Source organism: Pongo abelii, chromosome 5, assembly GCF_028885655.2.
Source record: "Pongo abelii isolate AG06213 chromosome 5, NHGRI_mPonAbe1-v2.0_pri, whole genome shotgun sequence".
NCBI lineage: Eukaryota > Metazoa > Chordata > Mammalia > Primates > Hominidae > Pongo > Pongo abelii.
In genome coordinates, this window is record NC_071990.2 from 20,799,015 (window position 1) to 20,818,847 (window position 19,833).

The 19,833-nt window shown below is 37.3% G+C and overlaps 1 protein-coding gene across 5 annotated transcripts in view; it reads left to right on the top strand.

The window, feature by feature from the left end:
- Nucleotides 1–19,833, top strand: part of CDKAL1 (CDK5 regulatory subunit associated protein 1 like 1) — a 715,037-nt gene that overhangs the window by 262,213 nt on the left and 432,991 nt on the right. For all 5 annotated transcript variants that reach the window (XM_054557269.2, XM_024248919.2, XM_054557271.1 and 2 more), the window contains one exon: nucleotides 2,033–2,153. In XM_054557269.2, the coding sequence (XP_054413244.1) occupies nucleotides 2,033–2,153 (121 nt within the window). The remainder of the gene's footprint in view (nucleotides 1–2,032; nucleotides 2,154–19,833) is intronic.

A 19,833-nucleotide genomic window follows, 5' to 3' on the forward strand; every position in this document is an offset into this window, starting at 1 on the left:
CAAACCACTACACACCCATTAGAATGGCTGTTATCAAAAGAAGCTGTAGTACTAAGTATTGGCAAGGATATGAAGAAACTCAAAACCTCATACATTGCTGATGGGAATATAAAATGGTATGACTGCTTTCATAAGCAGTTGTTTCTTAAAATGTTAAATATAAATTTACCACATGATCTACCAGTTCTACTCCTAGGAATATATCCAAGGGAAATAGAACATATGTCCATACAAAAACTTGTATGTGAATGTTCACAGAAGCATTTTTATGGTAGCTGTTAACTGGAAGCAATTCAAATGTCAATCAGCTGGTCAATGGATTGACAAAATTCCCTATATTTGCTATGTGAATAGAGATAGACTCTGATAAGCTCAATTTTAGAACATTTACATCACCCCCCAAAATTCTTATTTTGGGGTGATGTTCCATTCAGTTGTTCCATTCAATTTTAGAACATTGACATCATGTGTTCTAAAATTGAGTTATTGTGATTATTATAAAACTTTTTTTCTTTGAGACGGAGTCTCGCTGTGTCATCCAGGTTGTAGTGCAGTGGCGTGATCTTGGCTCACTGCAACCTCTGCTGCCCAGGTTCAAGTGATTCTCTTGTCTCACTCTCTCAAGTAGTTGGGATTACAGGTGCGCACCACCACACCCAGCTAATTTTTGTATTTTTAGTAGAGACGAGGTTTCACCACGTTGGCTGGGCTGGTCTGCCTGCCTTGGTCTCCCAAAGTGCTGGGATTACAGGTGTGAGCAACCGTGCCTGGCCAAAACTTTATAAATGTATTTAAAATCATTGACTCTTATTGTCATAGTGTGTGAATTTTATAGGCTATGGGATATACCTCAGTAAAGTTATAAAAACAATAGGTCTAGGCTGGGTGCGGTGGCTCATGCCTGTAATCCCAGCACTTTGAGAGGCTGAGACAGGAGGACTGCTTGAGCCCAGGAGTTTGAAATCAGCCTAGGCAATATAGTGAGACCCTGTCTCTTAAAAAAACTAAACTGAACTAAAAAAAAAACCAAAAAAAACCGAAATGCAATATGTCCATATAGAAAGAAAAAAATGACAAAGTAAATATGGTAAAATAATAATTGAATCTGAAGGGTATGGGATTTTTTGTATTCTTCCACTTTTTCTACAAGTGTGAAATTATATCAAAGTTCAAAAATTACAAACGTTTTAATGGCTCTTAATAGTGATCTGATTTCCTTTTGTGACATTGTGTAAAAATAAGTTTAAAATGTATGTTTGTTTAAAAAAAATCCAGCCCTAAAGTATAATTTTATCTCAGCTTTTTGTTTATTTACTTCTTTGATTTGTTGTTTGCTTTGAGCAGATACTTGGTTTTGCTTTTTTTTATTACTCATTTTTTCTGCAATGTAATGGCAGGCAGGCCTAGTGCCCAAGCAAACCCTTCCTGCTGCACATGCATATTTGGCATATGCTAGAGAGTATTTGTACCTGTAGAAATGATATTTTGAGGGTATTCTGTTTCTCATTTGTGCAAATATAAGCAAAGCAAGTAGGCCCTGAATACAGCTGTTTTTCTTGTTTTTTTTTTTTTTTTTTTTGGGATGGAGTCTCACTCTGTCACCTAGGCTGGAGTGCAGTGGTGCCATCTAGGCTCACTGCAAACTCCGCCTCCCAGGCTCAAGCTATTCTCCTGCCTCAGCCTCCTGAGTAGCTGGGATTACAGGCGCCCACCACCACACCCGGCTTATTTTTGTATTTTTAGTAGAGATGGAGTTTCACCATGTTGATCAGGCTGGTCTCAAACTCCTGACCTCAGGTGATCCACCCACCTTGGCCTCCCAAAGTGCTGGGATTACAGGTGTGAGCCACTGCACCTGGCCGCTGTTTTTCCTTTTGACGGTATTTCTGAAGTTTAAATGATCATACTTCGCTCCTCTATGTTGTTTCCCCTGCTCCCAAAAAGAAGTTAAATGAACACATTTGTTGGAAGCATTAAGTTACAGTGAAGTGTGTGACTCTTGCTAATGTATATTTATGTGCTTGATTTGAAGGTCACTCTGTGAGACTGCTGGGTCAGAAAAAGGATAATGGAAGGCGGCTTGGGGGAGCACGATTGGATTTGCCAAAGATTAGGAAGAATCCACTGATAGAAATCATTTCCATCAATACCGGGTAAGCATCTCTCAAACTTGCTCATGAAATATTCAATATATTTCATGAATTCAATCTTTTTTTCTTGGAACATGTGACATAGAAAAGTAGCTGAACATTTTCTTGGGACAGAAAAATTACAAAATGTGCTCAAATACAGTTTTTTCTGAAATGTTTCCTGTACGTAAACTACACTTATATTTGCAGCAGGGTTTTATAACTTTAATATTATTCCCATTTTTGGTAATAAACATGGATTTCATTTCCCAGCTATGCCCTTATTTAAAATCTTTGAAAAAAGTAGCACTTTATTTTGTGGAATGATTAAGACACTTGTCATATTCGACTGTTTTTTTCAGTAAAGGTATAGTAAGTGTTGCCCAAGATACTAACCACGCTTTGATTATTCACTATTTGAGATGCATATTTTAAAATGTTATTATTCTGAGCTTTAAACTTAAAAGAAGCATCATGACAGAATATTAAGTACTCTTTTAATTTCCACACCTTGATTTAAAGTCCTTGATTATAACTCTTGGTATACTCATTTATACTTTGTTTCATATGCATTTATTGAATTTTTGCATACTTTAAATTATGAGTCCATCAGAAAAAGAACCATTTTCTGAAAATTTGATGAGATGAAGGGGCTTCTGTTTCTTAAATTACGGGGAGTACCTAATTACCCATACAACCACATCTCATTCTCCACAGATTTAAGCTGTTCTGCCTCTTTTACTTCATCCCTCCTTTCCTTTTATTTGAAACTGTTTTCCTTCTGTTCTGTTCTTTCTTCATGCTCCTTCTCATTGAGAACGAGTGAACAGCTTCCTTGTCCACCATCTGCCTGTTCCTCTGAATCCAATGGCTTTACTTCCTCCAGAACAGTGGCAGTTGTGTTGTCACTAGCCCTCTTTTCTGTAGTCTCACCACTTTCTGGTTTATCCTCTACACTGCTGTCAAAGACTAGAGAAGGTTGACCAAAGTCGTTCGGTTTTTCCCAAAAAGCCCCACGGAGTGGCATTCAGTGACTTGGTGAATTTGTTGTAGACCAGCATCTGGCCTTCAGCGTTGAAGATTCAGAAACCCAAACTTATCAAGCTCAGAAACTAGTAATTAAAGCAGAATTTAACAGTGAGAAGTATAGTTGTCACTTGACTGGAGTACCTCACATATTCATTCTGTCTGTCTAGCCTGAGCCGAATTATAAATGCAAGGCTGTTTGCTTTCCCCTTCCTCAGTTCTTCTTTCCCCTTCATTCAAACATTATAATACTTTCCCGCAACTCCTGATTATCCTATTTAAAATTGCAAACTTTCTAACATTCCTTCTCTTTTTCTCAGTTGCCTTGTTTTCCTCTGTAACTTTAATTGGCATTGAAATATATAAATGGTCATTTATTTGTATTTTAATTGTCTCTCCTCAATGGCATATACGCTCCATGGGCTTAGGGCCTTTTTGATTGTGTTATTTACCACTCTATCCCCAGTGAGTAGAAAATTATACACAGTAGGGATTTAATGCATATTTATTTATTGAATGGATGAATGAATTAATGATTAAGTTATAAAATTTGACAGTTTAGTGGGACTATGCTAAATTATCATCATGGTACAGATTGCCTTGCAAATTGGACAATAATATTTGGAGTTTGGTGGCTAATCATACTTTCTCCTGAAAAATGCAGATTTTTTTTTCTTTTTTTTGAGATGGACTCTCCCTCTGTCGCCTAGGCTGGAGTACATTGGTGTGATCTTGGCTCACTGCAACCTCCGCCTCCGGGTTCAAGTGATTCTCCTGTCTCAGCCTCCCAAGTAACTGGGATTACAGGTGCACACCACCATGCCCGGATAATTTTTTCTACTTTAGTAGAGATGGAGTTTCACCGTGTTGCCCATGCTAGTCTCAAACTCCTGAACTCAGGCAATCCACTTGCCTTGGCCTTCCAAAATGTTGGGATTACAGGTGTGAGCCACTGCACCCAGCTGAAAAATGCCGGTTTTGTGTGTGTGTTTATGCGGGGCTTTTGGCTAGACACATTCCTTTAAAACATTAGTATTTCAGGGTCTGTCAAACTCTGTTAGATTAGGATCCATTAGGTCTCTGCATGGTAACTTTCCAGGTACGTATTTGGCCTACTGAGTGTCTGTTTTTAACTGTTTATTTTTCTAGTCCCTATGTTCTTCTTCATTTTGTCACTCCCTACTTCACACCCCAGTATTCAGTCTTCCTGAACTACTTGAAATTCTCAAAACTCCAGATTCTTCTCTGTCTTGACTGCAGGCCTCCCTGTAGGCTGAAGGGTTTTCCTGGCATGTCTGTCCTTCCCCGTTCACCTCATGGGTGAGCCTCCTGCACTCAGCTATGTGCTCCTTTCTTGGGATGTCTGCTTGTTTCTCCCTCCACAACCAGGCTAAATCTATCCCTCCCTCTAATTTGTGTCCACAACATTCCCTGTGTATCCTGATTATGGCACTTTACACACTGTGTCATTTGTATCTTCCACTACAATGTAAGCTCCTTGGGGGCTGAACGTGTTTCAGTTGTCATTACATTATTATCTTTGAGTTCAGTGTTTAGTACAAAGTGAGTAGAGTTGTCCCTTGGTATCTGCAGGGGATTAGTTCCAGGACCTCCTCAGATACAAAATCTATGCATACTCAAGTACCTCGTATAAAATGGTGTAGTATTGGCCGGGCGTGGTGGCTCACACTGTAATCCCAGCACTTTGGGAGGCCAAGGTGGATGGATCATGAGGGCAGGAGATCGAGACCATCCTGGCCAACAAGGTGAAACCCCAACTCTACTAAAAATACAAAAATTAGCTGGGCGTGGCGGCGCGTGCCTGTAATCCTAGCTACTCGGGAAGCTGAGGCAGGGGAATCGCTTGAACCTGGGAGGCGGAGGTTGCAGTGAGCCGAGATCGTGCCACTAAACTCCAGCCTGGAGACGGAGCTAGACTCCGTCTCAAAAAAAAAAAAAAAAATGTGTAGTATATGCATATAACCCACTTACTTTTTCCCATATACTTTAAATCATCTCTAGATTACTAATAATACCTAATACAATAGAAATGCTACCTAAATAGTTGTTATACTGTATTTTAAAAATTTGGCTTCTTTTAATTATTGCATTATTTTTAAGTGTTTTTTTTTCCTTCCAAATATTTTCTTTCTTTTTTTTTTTTTTTGAGACAGAGTCTCACTCTGTCACCCAGGCTGGAGTGCAGTGGCGTGATCTCGGCTCACTGCAACCTCCGCCTCCTGGGTTCAAGCGATTCTTCTGCCTCAGCCTCCCGAGTAGCTGGGACTACAGGCGTGTGCCACCACACCCACACCTAGCTAATTTTTGTATTTTTAGTAAAGACGGGGTTTCACCATATTGGCCAGGTTGGTCTTGAACTCCTGACCTTGTGATCCACGCACCTTGGCCTCCCAAAGTGCTGGGATTACAGGCATGAGCCACTGCACCTGGCCCCAAATATTTTCAATCCATGATTGGTTCAATCTGTAGATATGGCACACACATGGATACAGAGGGCTGACTGCAATCAATAAATATTTGTTGAGTAAATGTTTTATAAGTTATGAGTTTTTGTTGCTGTATATTAATTGAAAATTAATTTTAAAAATATTTAAAAATTTTTTAATGTTTACAATTTTAAATTTTAAAAATTTGCTTTAGGTAACCGTTTTCAGTAGCCTTTAGGTAAAATTTTTTATGTATGTTATTTGAATTTTCCCTCTTGTAGACTTAATGTTTTCTTCAAATGGGCCTGCACTTTAAAAGATTGAAAGCTCACTGGATTTGGCATCACTCTCATCCTCTTGTATCCCTCACATTAGAGTAGAGTGTTGATCCTCCGTATGTTAGCAAATAATGCTTTTGATATTAAGAAAATTTAACCATATTGTCCCAGAATGAGAAATGGGTTTCTAATTTTCTCAGACTGCCAATCATCTTCCTGAATTGGTTGCAGCCTTATCACTTGCTCTCACATGAAAGCATTCCCATACGTATTTGTCCACACTATCATTCTATAACATATTAGCTTGGATTTCTTTTTTTTTTTTTTTTTTTTTTTTTTGAGATGGAGTCTTGCTCTGTCGCCCGCTGGAGTGCAGTGGCACTATCTTGGCTCACTGCAACTTCCGCCTCCTGGGTTCAATTGATTCTTCTGCCTCAGCCTCCCTAGTAGCTGGGACTACAGGCACACGCCACCACACCCAGCTAATTTTTGTATTTTTAATAGAGACGGGGTTTCACTATATTGGCCAGGCTGGTCTTGAACTCCTGAGCTTGTGATCCATCCACCTCGGCCTCCCAAAGTGCTGGGATTACAGGTGTGAGCCACTGTGCCTAGCCAGATTTCATTTTTTTCATGCTGGTGGAGCTCATTGCTTTTTTTCACTTACTTTTAAATGTTTTAAAATGATTATACTCATAATTATTTTTCAGAAGAAAATGAGCCTTCTCAGTAAAATCCTAACACTTTTCAAAATTTTATTGCTTCCAAATTAAATATGTAGATCTGACTTTCCATAAATTTTTCATTTTTCATTTAGGAAAAGGGTCCCATTTGTAGCAACTTTTATTATATGTATTAGTAAATTACTAAAGTTACTATTAGAACCATTAGACTTTGCAAAGTTGTTGTGCCTTGTTATATTTCTAACTTAAAATATAAAAGTATGGCTAGGTGCGGTGGATCATGCCTGTAATCCCAGCACTTTGGGAGGCCAAGGCAGGTGGATCACCTGAGGTCAGTAGTTTGAAACCAGCCTGGCCAACATGGTGAAACCCTGCCTCTACTAAAAATACAAAAATTAGCCGGATATGGTGGTGCATGCCTGTAATTCCAGCTACTCGGGAGGCTGAGGCAGGAGAATTGCTTGAACCCAGGGAGTGGAGGTTGCAGTGGGCTGAGATCACACCACTGCACTCCAGCCTGAGTGACAGAGTGAGATTTCATCTCTAAATAAATAAAGTAAAACAAAACATAAAAGTACATCAGTTGCTTTAGCCAAGGAAGAAGTTGAAAATTTCAGATTGTATAAATTTTGGATGGGCACAGCAGGATACGGTGTGTGTGGATATTTATGTAGAATTTTTAAAAAAGTCAACCAAATGTTATGGTCAGTATCATAGGGAGTCAACATGTGCATGAATGGAAGAAATAAGCTAAGGTTGAAAAGCTCAGTTTTTGTCAGGTCTCCCATTTGTGTGACTCCTTTATTTTTTCTTTTCTTTTCTTTTCTTTTTTTTTTTTTTTTGAAATGGAGTCTCGCTCTGTCGCCCAGGCTGGAGTGCAGTGGCGCAATCTCAGCTCACTGCAAGCTCCGCCTCCCGGGTTCAAGCGATTCTCCTGCCTCAGCCTCCTGAGTAGGTGGGACTTCAGGCGCCCGCCACCGTGCCTGGCTAATTTTTTGTATTTTTAGTGGAGACGAGGTTTCACCGTATTAACCAGGATGGTCTCGATCTCCTAACCTCGTGATCTGCCTGCCTCGGCCTCCCAATGTGCTGTAATTACAGGTGAGCCACCGCGCCTGGCCTTGACTCCCTTATTCTTTCTAGCAGTGGGAATAGAGTGTGGAGACGGGTAGGAGCTAGTGTAGGGGACAAAAGTAAAAAATTGGAAATTGTGGCATAAAGGACATCTGTGCTTTTTTTTACCTTCTCTGACCCTATGAAAGTCATCCTTTTTGACAGTTCCTTGGCAATTTTTATCTTCCAAAGCCAAGAGTTAGATGCTGCTTAACAGTTCTTATGTAAATTATATCATTTTTAAGATACTCCTATCAGATTATCCTTAGCTTGAAGGTTTGAAATCCTCCCTCAGGCAAAACACATCTTAGAAAATACTGTCTGACCCTGTGATATTTTACTGATACTTTATCTTTTAAAATTTATCTTGTCTTTCTTGTTATTTGCCTTCAGTCAGATATATGGTGGTAACTGAGAAACTTTAAGGGGAATATAATTTTCTTTGAGATTATATTCTTGAATTTATTATCATTTTAAAAAGTATTTTTTCCCCCTGTAACACTCTGGCTTTGGGAAAACTAACTCAGATTTTTACACTTTATGTCTGTAATGTACAGAATTTATCAGTTTCTATTCCAGTCCTGGATACGTAGGCTATCTACAAATATTTGAATGGATATTTCAAACTCATTATTTCATTATAACCTGACAACTCAGCTGTCAGGTTATAATGAAAGCAAGTCCTAGTCCACAGTCTCCAACAAGAATTTATTAAGCGAGCTGGCACAGTCCAGCTGTTCTTGTAACATTGGCGGAGTCCTCGTTGTCTCTCTTTTTGGGTGGTGAAATCAAACCTTGTATGAAAGGTTCACATGAGCCAGATGAAGCAACATAGTGTCTCACTATAGATAATACATCATCAGGCAACCAGAATTCCTTACCTAGCATCTGGAGTGAGAGTGGGTCAGGGACCAAGACAGAATCACATCTTTAATGGTCTAGGCCAGTACTAACCAAAGTGTGTTCTGTGGACCAGTTAACTACAGATTGCTGGTCTGTGATGAGTACACAAATAGAGACTTTTAAGGCAGTTTAACATCACTGCAGTGAGTTATAATTCATTTTCACTGTATTTTACACAGATACTGGTTTATAAGAGGTTGGAAGTAAAAATCCTGCTCTGTCACTATATATAGTTTGAGAAACACTGACTTAGGCTAGTGTGTGTTGCAAGATTCTTTACTCTGTTTTGGAAAATATTTTACCCAATCTACTTATCTTGAGTGTCCCTTCTTTAACTGAGACCCTATTTCGACTGTCTTTTATGCTATTAACTACTTGTGATTAGTAGTTGACCAGTACTTTCAAAAATGGAAACTTATTATTTACTATGCTAATTAGCAAAGCCTCTAGTATTGACTAAAGATAAAAGATAGCTTAAACATACAGAGCAATCTCCTCTGGAAGGTGGCCTTTCTGATTAAATACTAGCTAAGAGTGTGACTGTGCCTAACAGTTGTAGCTTACATCAAGTCACACAATTTATATGATGTTCACTACATTATATTCTTTCAAAAGTAAATTTATAGTTTTCCTAACATGGCTCTCATGAAACTTAAAATCTAGGTATTATAACTGTTATATTTGCACACCCTAAGGTGAGTACAGAGCTGTGGTTATTATTCGTGTTCTTCTGTAAGCTTTATGGGCGGCAGGAACCTTAATCTTTGTCATGAGCCTAGAATGTGACACCAGCCTATTCTGGAGAAGGTAGTAGAATCTGTGATACATTGGAAAGAGCTCTGCACTTGAAGTTTGTAGTCATAGACACTTTATTTTCTAGCTGCATGACTTGAATAAATTAGGTGAGATCTTACAGATGATGTCTTTTCTGGCATGAGTATAGTGCTACCTACTGAATGTATAGCTTAGCACATTAATACATATTTTCTTTCAAATCTTGATGCTTCTGTATCTTCTACTCTACTGTCATTCTCTGAGACCCCTTCTATCCTTGATTTCTTTTTATTCTTTCTATTATTTAGGCAAGAAATTTGCTGGGGCTAGAATGTGAGGTTACGACTTCATGCTATTCAATGTTGGTTCTTCAATTTCCTATTTCACCTGTTCAGTTTTAAGTGAATGTTTGACAAACAAAAAAAATTCATCTTAGTCTCTCCTGCAGCTTTCAGCACAGTGTCTTTCTCACAGTATTCACTCCATAAGTGTTTGTTAAGTATTTCAGTTGACAGCAGTGTTTCTTAAGTGCAGAAAAAATTTTCTGGCTAACCTGGAATATAGTTCTAATTGCTTCTCTTACTATAGATGATTGTTTTGTAGAAAAAAGAATATGATAGTTTGGACTATGAATGAAGTGAAAGTTATATGAAACAATTAAATGTGTGAAATTGAGGCATTTATGGCAATTCTGAACTGCATTTTTACTCTTTTATCCACAAACCAGTTGTCCTGAAATTTGCAGCCTTTTTTATGTCTTCAGTGGAATCCCAAAGTATCTTATTTTCACTAAAATATTATACAAATGAAATTTTAAAGTAATGTTTATTTCTAGTGCATTATAAGACTGTACTTGGGAAAGATCATTCATAGGAACAGTGGATGGCACTATAGGCTCATACCTGCGAAGTAATTATCCTTAAGTTGCAGAACTTTCAAATGCTGGCTTAGTAAATGCTTTTGAAGAGAGCAGCTCAGTCAAAAAGCTTGGACAGTATTAGGAGTTAATGTTATATTTTGTAAACTTTTTAATCATTATTTTAAATAAACTTTGAAATGAATATATATATATAATTTTCTTAGTTACTAGCATAGGGAAATTACTGATTTTAAAAAAACATTTCAAATTCTAGCATGTTGTAGGATTCTATTGCCCTTTCTAAAAAAGTACATCTTGCTTATCCAGTTTCTAACAAAACTATTTAATTTGAAGAAGGGAGAATGAATTTGGATAAAAAGCAAAAATTTAAAGGTACTCCAATTTAGGCAAACCATTAAAGCAATCTTAGTTTAAAGTTAATTGGGTAGAATGGTCACTTTCTTCAGGTTAGTTCATGGAGTGGATATGCATTGATAGAACAACTTAGAGATGCTTTTACAGTTGAGAAAGCTCATTATATTTGTTATCTTTAAAAATCAGCTTATTTATTTCATATGTTTGTTCTTTAAGAAGACCAAAGAGCCCTGCAAATGGACGTTGATTTGGTTTTTTGTTCATTTAATTTTTTGTAGAGACAGGATCTCACTTTGTTTTGTTGCCCAGGTTGGTCCTGAACTCCTGGTTTCAAGCAATCCTCCTGCCTTGGCCTCCCAAAGCTCTGGGATTACAGGTGTGAGCCACCACACCTAGCCGGGACATCAATTTGTTAAATGTAGTTGAACATAAAAAGATGAGTTCATGTGGTATTTGCCCTTGAGAATCCCATAGAACAGAGTTAAACAAGCACAAAACAATAAAGTTATAAGCTCACATTGTATGATGGATTGTTTAGATGAGTTGGAGAGCGCTTCCATGGAAAGTAATATTTAGGCTGTGTCTTAAAATATCTTATAGGTGGATTTAAAGGCAATTTAAGCAGTGGTGGGGTGGGGGGAACCAAAACAAAACCCATAAGCAGTGGTTATTGTATTGTGAAAAACCATGTCTTACACAGAGAATGATGAGTCACTGTGGTGGTGTTTTGAATAAGGGAATGCTCAGAGAAAGGTAGCTTGAGAATGCTTGGGCTCAGAACCTGGTGACACTGAATTTTTCGCAGCCACTTTGCCAACCAGAGACCTCCACAGCCAGTGATGTCCCCTGACCCAGGCCTCACTCAGCCCCTGGCCTATCACTGGAGGCGCCCTGCCCACTTGGTCCACCTGTGCTATAGCATTTGGTGGTTCCCAAGCTCTTGTCCCATATCCAAGAAGAATGAGCTTACACTGACAGTTAGAAGGGTGAGGATGGGCAGACAAGAATTTTCTTGAGTGATGAAACAGCTCTCAGTGGACAGGGGATGCAGGGGGTGGTCCCCCACCCCTGTAGTTGGGTGGTTTCTCTCTCTCTGTGTGTCTGGGTCTGGGGCTTTTTATGGACTCAGAATGGGGAGTGCATGCTGATTGGTTTGTGAGTACACAAAAAAGGTTAAAATGAAGGCACCAGTCAAAGGTGGGCATGGCAGTGTAGAAAACCGATAAGGAAAGGGTAGGTTAAAGTAAAATTGGTGGAGGAGGGGGGATCAATCAGAGGGAAGTGTGCCAAATGAGAAGACAGGTTCTCAATCCAGTCCATGGATTTGACTTGTAGCTTGGCTTTCAGGCTTTGAACTGTCTTTGGTTTGAAAGTGGGGTTTCACTGGGGACCCGGCACTCTCTGCCTAGGCATTTGTCTGCCTCCTGCTGCTATCATTGGCATAAGTTATTCAACCTCTCTATAGGTTTCAGCTTCCTCATTTATAAAGTGATGATGATAATAATAGTGTTGTGAGAATGAAAAGAGGTCACAGGTTTAATCAGCACAATGCCTGGCACATAGTATCTGTTCAATATATAGTATTATTAACTTTATTACTATGATAGCTATAAGAAGGCAAACCTCAGGCTTAAGTAGACTGCTATTTGCTTAGGGCCACAGAGCTAGTAAGCGGCAGAATTGTGACTTGAACCACATCATCTGACCAGTTTTTTCAATAAACCATAATGTCAGTGGCCTCTAGCCTCATTTTCTGCTTCTGGGTCTGTACTGTAGTTGTTTAGTTAATTGAAAGGAAAGCCAGTTAGAGCTAAAGTTTGAGACTCTTCTAGAAGATAGCCTATTAAATCTGAGAAACATGCTGTACGCAGCAGAGTTTTACAGAGAGAATGGGGAATATGGGGCTAATGTAGTGAGTCTGTCAAGTGGAGGTAGGCTGGGAGAATTTCTGCTGTTTATCTATATTGTATTGTCAGATGACTCCTAAGATGCATCCATTTTGTCCAATGGAATGGAATTTGAAATTCCTATTATGGTTATTTTAAAGGAGGGGACTGCTAAATCATGTAGAGATATATGACCATTGTACCTTCCTTTCTTGTCTTTTTTTTTTTTCCCACTTCTACTGGAGCTAAGGTGCATGAAAGTGAGTTGCACTTGGAAGGGCACAGTAGGAGCAGATCATTGGATGTATCCAAAGAGCCACCATCTGTCAGCTTTCCTGTTGCTTTAAGAAAACTTGTTTTCCAGCCCTATCAAGAGAGAAAAAAAAAACCCCTGAAACTTGTGTAGCCCAACTTTAATTAAGTATAATTGAATACACATGTGATTGTGGACGAGCGCCTGTCAGTTTTTTCCAATACAAGAATAATATATATCCCATATTTATTTTTGAAACCACTTTGCTTTTATTTGACTGCATCTCAGCATGGTAGCACCAGTTGTTTTATTTTTTTCTAACCCTGACAAAGCAGAATGTTTTGTTTGGCTTTTTAAAAAGGCAATAGTGCATGTACTTAAGACCTCATTTACTTTATCTGATGAAACAGTCTCTGAGGAGTGTCTATTTTTTGGTAAATCCACTAAGAAAACTGGGTTTAAAACAAGGTCATTTTTAAAAATACTGGTTTCAGTTTTTAAACAATGTATGTACCTTTGTGATTTGTGATGCATATTTTTGTGGTTCTTTTTAGGTTAACCTTAAAGTAAGTATTAATTGTGAGATCATATAGGTTTACAAAGTTCTGTCTCCCTTGTGAAATATATTTTATGTACTGTTCTGTTACTGCTCTTGCAGAAAACATAAACTTTCTGAAATGGAATTTTTAGTCTGTTCTCCTCCCCCACTTTCTCGTATCTCTGTTATTTTTTTCTCCCATACATCTATATAAGTTTATGAGAACAAGATATGCAAGGATAGATTTATTTATTTAGGACCAGGAGCCCCTTGTAACTGGAAGATATCCTCTATCAAGATTGGTGGTCTGTTTTATTCACTGGTTTGTTTTATTCTCTACTCATTCACTCATTTACTCAACAGACATTTGCAGAACATCTCTGTGTATCTGAAAATGTACTAAGTGCAATAAAAGAAACAAGACCTAGTAATGTATCACTGCTCTTGGGAGCCTTACAGTCTAGTGTAGTTTAGTTAACTGGGAAATAATTTTGTTTTAGTCTATGTGGAATATAATAGTAGTTTTATATGTGTAGGACTTAGAGTTGTGTACCTAGAAGTTTACCACAAATATGGAGAATGTATCAGACTTGTTTTAAATGTGATAGCTGAAAATAGGCTCATACAATAATAGTGTACAACATGTGTGTCATGTGAACCAGCAGCACATTCTTTGGTAATTTGACACTATTGAGAATTCTGTCACTAGCATCACATATTGTTCTCACTCTGGAATTCAGGCAACCTGGGATCCTTTGAGTGTAGATTTCTGTGCTTACTCCTAAAATTAACGCCCCTAATTTCACTTCCAAAAAACATTGCAATTGTTAAAGCCCCTTTCTGTCTACTTCAATTTTCTCATTCTTATTTCTACTATTGGGCTTAGTTTTAAAATTTTCCTACCTTAATTCTCAATTATATGCAAAGGAAGAGGCAAAGCAACAAAAATAATGACAAGGTGTCAGTAGCGGCGTTGATGTTGACACATTGCACACATCTTGGAAAAAGAGATGTCAAATGCCCATGAGGATGGAGTATGGTTGAGATTCTGCTACTGCTGAAGGCAAATTTTCCTGTTGTTTGCGTGATGCCTAATAATGGCAACGTGATGGTTGGCATAATGAGAGTCTTCTGTGTAAGTGAGTTGACTTGCACTTAAATATTTTGCAGTTATTTGTCAGTTATTTACCAAATGATTGTTTATCAAATAATTTATCAAATAATTAATTTTCTTAATTTTATTGGAGATTTGTCATCCAAATATTACATTTGGAATATAACTAACATACTTTAATACTCCATTAAGTTTCAGTTTGTATGGTAGATATTCAAGGATGAGTGATGGAAGAAAGAATAATACAGACATTTCAGGGATTGTTGTTTTTTAAATTTAAATTTAATTCTTTCAGAGAGAGAGATATAGATATATATATCCTAATTCAAAATCCAACTGTGACTGAGACTCATGCATAGAATATTTTCTGATGTACTTTACAAATGCTTATTTGAACAGCATCAGTACGGCTTGCCTAATTTCTTAGTTTCTTTTGTTTATCCCAATACTGCTTTGCTTATACATATATATCTTAAAGGTTTCTAAACTTAGAGACCTGTAGATCCTAGACAGCTTTAATTGACTGATCTTTTAATGTCTGTATTTTCTGTTCCCTTATCTTGTAGTTTTTTAAAATCCTTCTTTAAATTATTGTTTTGTTCTCTTATTTTTCCATTTTCTGTATCTGCTTTTTCTTTTGAGCCCACACTTTTGACTTTTATATAAGAATCATGTTTTATTAAAAGCTTCTTTTTTTGGTATAGTAGGTGAGAAAGTAGTTGAATTTAAATATATCTACTGTAAATATATGGATTTGTCTTTTGTAACACTGCCTTGCCAAGTGTTTGGATAGATAGTAGAGTAGCATGACAGTTCACACAGTGAGCAACAGTTTGATTTAAGCTATTTACTTATGGGCTACACTGCTTAAAATCTCTTGCCAGCTAATGAGAATGATCTGAAGCCTTTTTTTTGTAAGGGATGGGAAAAAACCCTTTTAATTAGGGATAGACTTTGTAAAATATTTAATAAGTTTCTTTATTATTTGTAGCCCCATGGCCAAATACTTACTGCCCACACACTTTCTTAATACAAAACTGTTCATAGTTAATTAAAAATCCTTTTGGCAGATTCACATATTCATAGACTGTTAGAGCTAGAAAAGATTTTAGGGATTTAAAATCTTTTCATAGATGATAAAACTGAGGCCCCAAGGACTAATGTCCGAAAGTTTGGTGGCCCACAGATTGCACCCACTTTTAGGAGAATAAGGTTCATGACAAACAGAGGTTACTCTCACAGGTGATACACCTTCATCTTTAGGATTTTAGGGGTTGGTGAAAAGATTAGAAAGCAGATTAGATTTTGTTTGTGGTCTGCAAGACATCATAAAAATGATATTTGATGTTGGCTTGTATTGAAATATATATAGGTCAAAATACCAGAAACTGGTATCACTGTGACCAATACTGTTTGGTGGATCAGAGGAAAACAGTGAGATTATCTGTGAAGTGAATTTGATTACATGGGATAAAGAGGCTATTGAGACTTCTGTTTTGGTGTGAGAGCATCTTTGGAAAAATTCTGGACTTCATATTACCTTGTTTTCCTTTTCTATTCACTCATTATTTACCTTTCCCATCTGCATTTCTGGTTCTACCATTTACCTTCCTTTAATTCCTATAGGTTTGTATGTTTGTATTTCTAGTACCTAATAGTGACTAGCTCATGGGAGCTCTCAATAAAAATGTTTTTATGACTCAGTTTCTAAATGCTAATGGTATGTTTTCATTGTAAAGTCTCTTTTGCTGTTTCATGAGTCTTGAATCTCTATTCCAGCCTTTCTCAGTTCATGTTTTCTGAGAGAATTAAGCCTAAACATATGTGATTGAATGTCCTAAGGCATTCATTATTTAGTGAATTAACCCTTCTCCCAAGCATCTAGAATGATATTAGCTGCATACTATCCTTGAGAGAATTAAAAAGCAGTCACTCAGATTATTTTCTGCAGTGCATAATTCTCTTGGAATAGTGGTTGAGAAAGGCTGATTTATTCACTTCATCAGATATTCCAAATAACCATCTTAAAGCTTAATTTTCTAAGAAATGCTATCATTGATTGACTTCATTTTAATTGTTCTTTTACTTCACATTTTCTTAGTACATAGACTTAATTTTTACTAAGGGCTGTTGCTAAGTTGGTGTTACGCTGAATGGGTTATAGTAAATTTGGTTTATTCTTTAAAAAGAAACATAAACAAAAAGTATATAATAGATTTCTTATGTTGCTATTTTTTCTCTTGAATAGCATATACTACCTGAATGTCAAACTGGCCAGTGCTTGGGTGGACTTCTATGTAAGACTTGTTAGGTCTGTGACGACACAAATCCCAAGGGCAAAGGAAAGAGATTGGAACTAGTAGATTCAGCACGTTTAAAGCTGACTCGGCCAGTATAAGTGATCCTTGAGAGTCAGCCTTCTATTTAGGCATGGCATCTAAGGCTCGTAACTGCCTGGGTTCTTATTTCCAAAGGAGTCAATGTTAGATATATCAGGGCCCAGATTTATGAAAATACAGAAAGAAAACTGTGCCTATTCACAGATGATATGACTGTCTACATAGAAAATCTCAAGGAGTCCATAATAAAACTTCTGGAACTCATAAGTAAATATAGCAAGGATACAACATAAACCCATAAAAATAAAACATCTTTCTGTATACCAGCAATGTGTAATTGGAAAGGGAAATACAGAAATTATTTATGTTATGCAATAGCTCTAAGAAAAATGCTTAGATAAAAATCTAACCAATTATGTATAGGATATGTATATGGAAATTTACAAAACAGAAGAAATCAAAGAAGATCTAAATAAATAAATCATGCAGTGTTCAGGAATTGGAAGATTCAGTATGGTAAATGACAATTCTCAAGTTGATGTATAGATTTAAAGTAATTTGAATACAAATTCCAGTAAGATTTTTCTTGTAGAAGTGGAGAAATGGATGCTAAATTTTATATGGAAAAGCAAGGGAAGTGGAGTTATCTAAAACAGTTTTGAATAAGAATAAGGTTGGAGGAATCACACCATCCTAGTTTAAGACTTACTGTAAAGCAGCAGCAATCAAGAGGTGTGATAGTGGTGAAGGGATAGACACATTAAATCACTGGAAGGAGACTAACAAGTCCAGGAAGGTCAGACCCATGCAAATATGGGCAGTTGATTTTGATAAAGGCGCAAAGTTCATCCAAGGGAGAAAGCAGTGTTTTCATCAAATTGTACTGGAGCAATTGGGTATCCATATGGAAAAAGAACAAAACTTTGACCCAAATGTTAAATGTATACGAAAGTTAACCCAAAAGGGATCCAAGTTCAAAATGTAAAATGTAAAACCTTTTTTCTTATTCAATTCATGAAAATAAAAAATAAAAGGTAAAACTTTAAAAGTTGTAGAATAAAACATAGGAGAAGGTTTCTATATTTATGGTTAGGCAAAGAGTTCTTAGACCTGATACCCAAAAGTATGATCCATAAAAGGACAAAAGATGGACTTAATCAAAATTAACAACTTTTGCTCTGTGAATGAAACTATTAAGATAATAAAAAGCAATCTGCAGGCTGGGAGAACATATTTGCAGGTCACATACACAGCATGGGACTTGTATCCAGAATATATAAAGAACTTTCAAAACTCACTAGGAAAACAACTAGATTAAAATATGGGTGAAAGACTTGAACAGAGACATCACAAAAGAGGATATGCAAATGGAAACTAAGCACATGTAAAGTTTTTTGACATCATTAACATCATGGATCCTATAACTCACCTATTAGACCAAGTAAAATAAAAAATATTGATTGTACCAGGTACTGGAGAGGATGTAGAGCAGTTAGAGCTCTCATACATTGCTGTTGGAGATGCTAAGTGGTACAGCCATTTGGAGAATGGATTAGCAGTTTCTCTAAAAAGTTAAACATATTCTTATCATATGACAAACATCCTACTTTTAGGTATGAGAAATGAAAACCTGAGTTCACCCAAAAATCTGTGTATGAATGTTTATGGCAGCTTCCTTCCTAATTAGACCAAACTGAAAACAACTCCTGTATCCTTCAGGGAATGAATGGAAAAATCATCTGTGTTGCATTCACTTAATTGAATACCACCAAACAAAAAAAGGAATGAATGATTGACATCCCCAACATCTTGGATGGATGTAAAAAGCTTATGCCAAGTGAAATAAGCCAATGACTAAAAGGCTCTATATATGATTGATTGCTTTATTTTATTTTATTTTATTTTATTTTACTTTATTTTATTTTTTCTTGGAGACAGGGTCGAGCTCTATCGCCCAGGCTGGAGTGTAGTGGCTCAACCACGGTTCACTGCAATCTCCGTCTCCTGGGGTCAAGCAATCTTCCCACCTCAGCCCCCTGAGTAGCTGGGACTACAAGCACGTGCCACCATGCCTGGCTATTTTTGTATTTTTTTGTAGAGATGGGGTTTCACTGTGTTGCCCAGGCTGGTCTTGAACTCCTGGGCTCAAGTGATCCTTCCACCTCGGCCTCCCAAAGTGCTTGGATTACAGGTGTAAGCCACCTCACCTGCCCTATATTATTTATTTATATGACATTTTCAAAAAGAAAAAATTATGGTGATGGAGAAGAGATCAAGGATTTTTAGGGGTTAGAGATTGGGAGGTGAGGAGGGCAGAGAGTGTTTGGGTAAGGGGATAGCACAAGGGAGTGTTCTAGGGTAAAAGAACTCTTCTGTATTCTTTTGATGATGGTTGCACATACCAATACATAGGCTAAATTCATAGAACTGTACACCTTCCAGAAAACGAAATTTATATCAGTTTTTAAAAAAATTATTCTGTGAAGAAAATAATATTTATTAAGAAATATTTAGGTAGAGAACCAGAGTAGATTGAAAATTGTGTTAAAAGCATGCACACATATGTTTATTGCAGCACTATTCAAAATAGCAAGGACTTGGAACCAACCCAAATGTCCATCAATGATAGACTGGTTTAAGAAAATGTGACACATATACACCGTGGAATACTATGCAGCCATAAAAAAGGATGAGTTCATATCCTTTGTAGGGACATGGATGAAGCTGGAAACCATCATTCTGAGCAAACTATCACAAGGACAGAAAACCAAACACCGCATGTTCTCACTCATAGGTGGGAATTGAACAGTAAGAACACTTGGACACAGGATGGGGAACATCACACACTGGGGCCTGTAATGGGATGGGGGGAGGGGGGAGGGATAGCATTAGGAGATATATCTAACGTAAATGACGAGTTAATGGGTGCAGCACACCAACATGGCACATGTATACATATGTAACAAACCTGCACATTGTGCACATGTACCCTAGAACTTAAAGTATAATAATACAAAAAAAAAAAGAAAAGAAAATTGTGTTAAAAGGTTTGCATCTCATTTAAATTGGAACAAAGTCATCTGGACTGAGAGGAAAATGGGCCTGGGCCCATATAT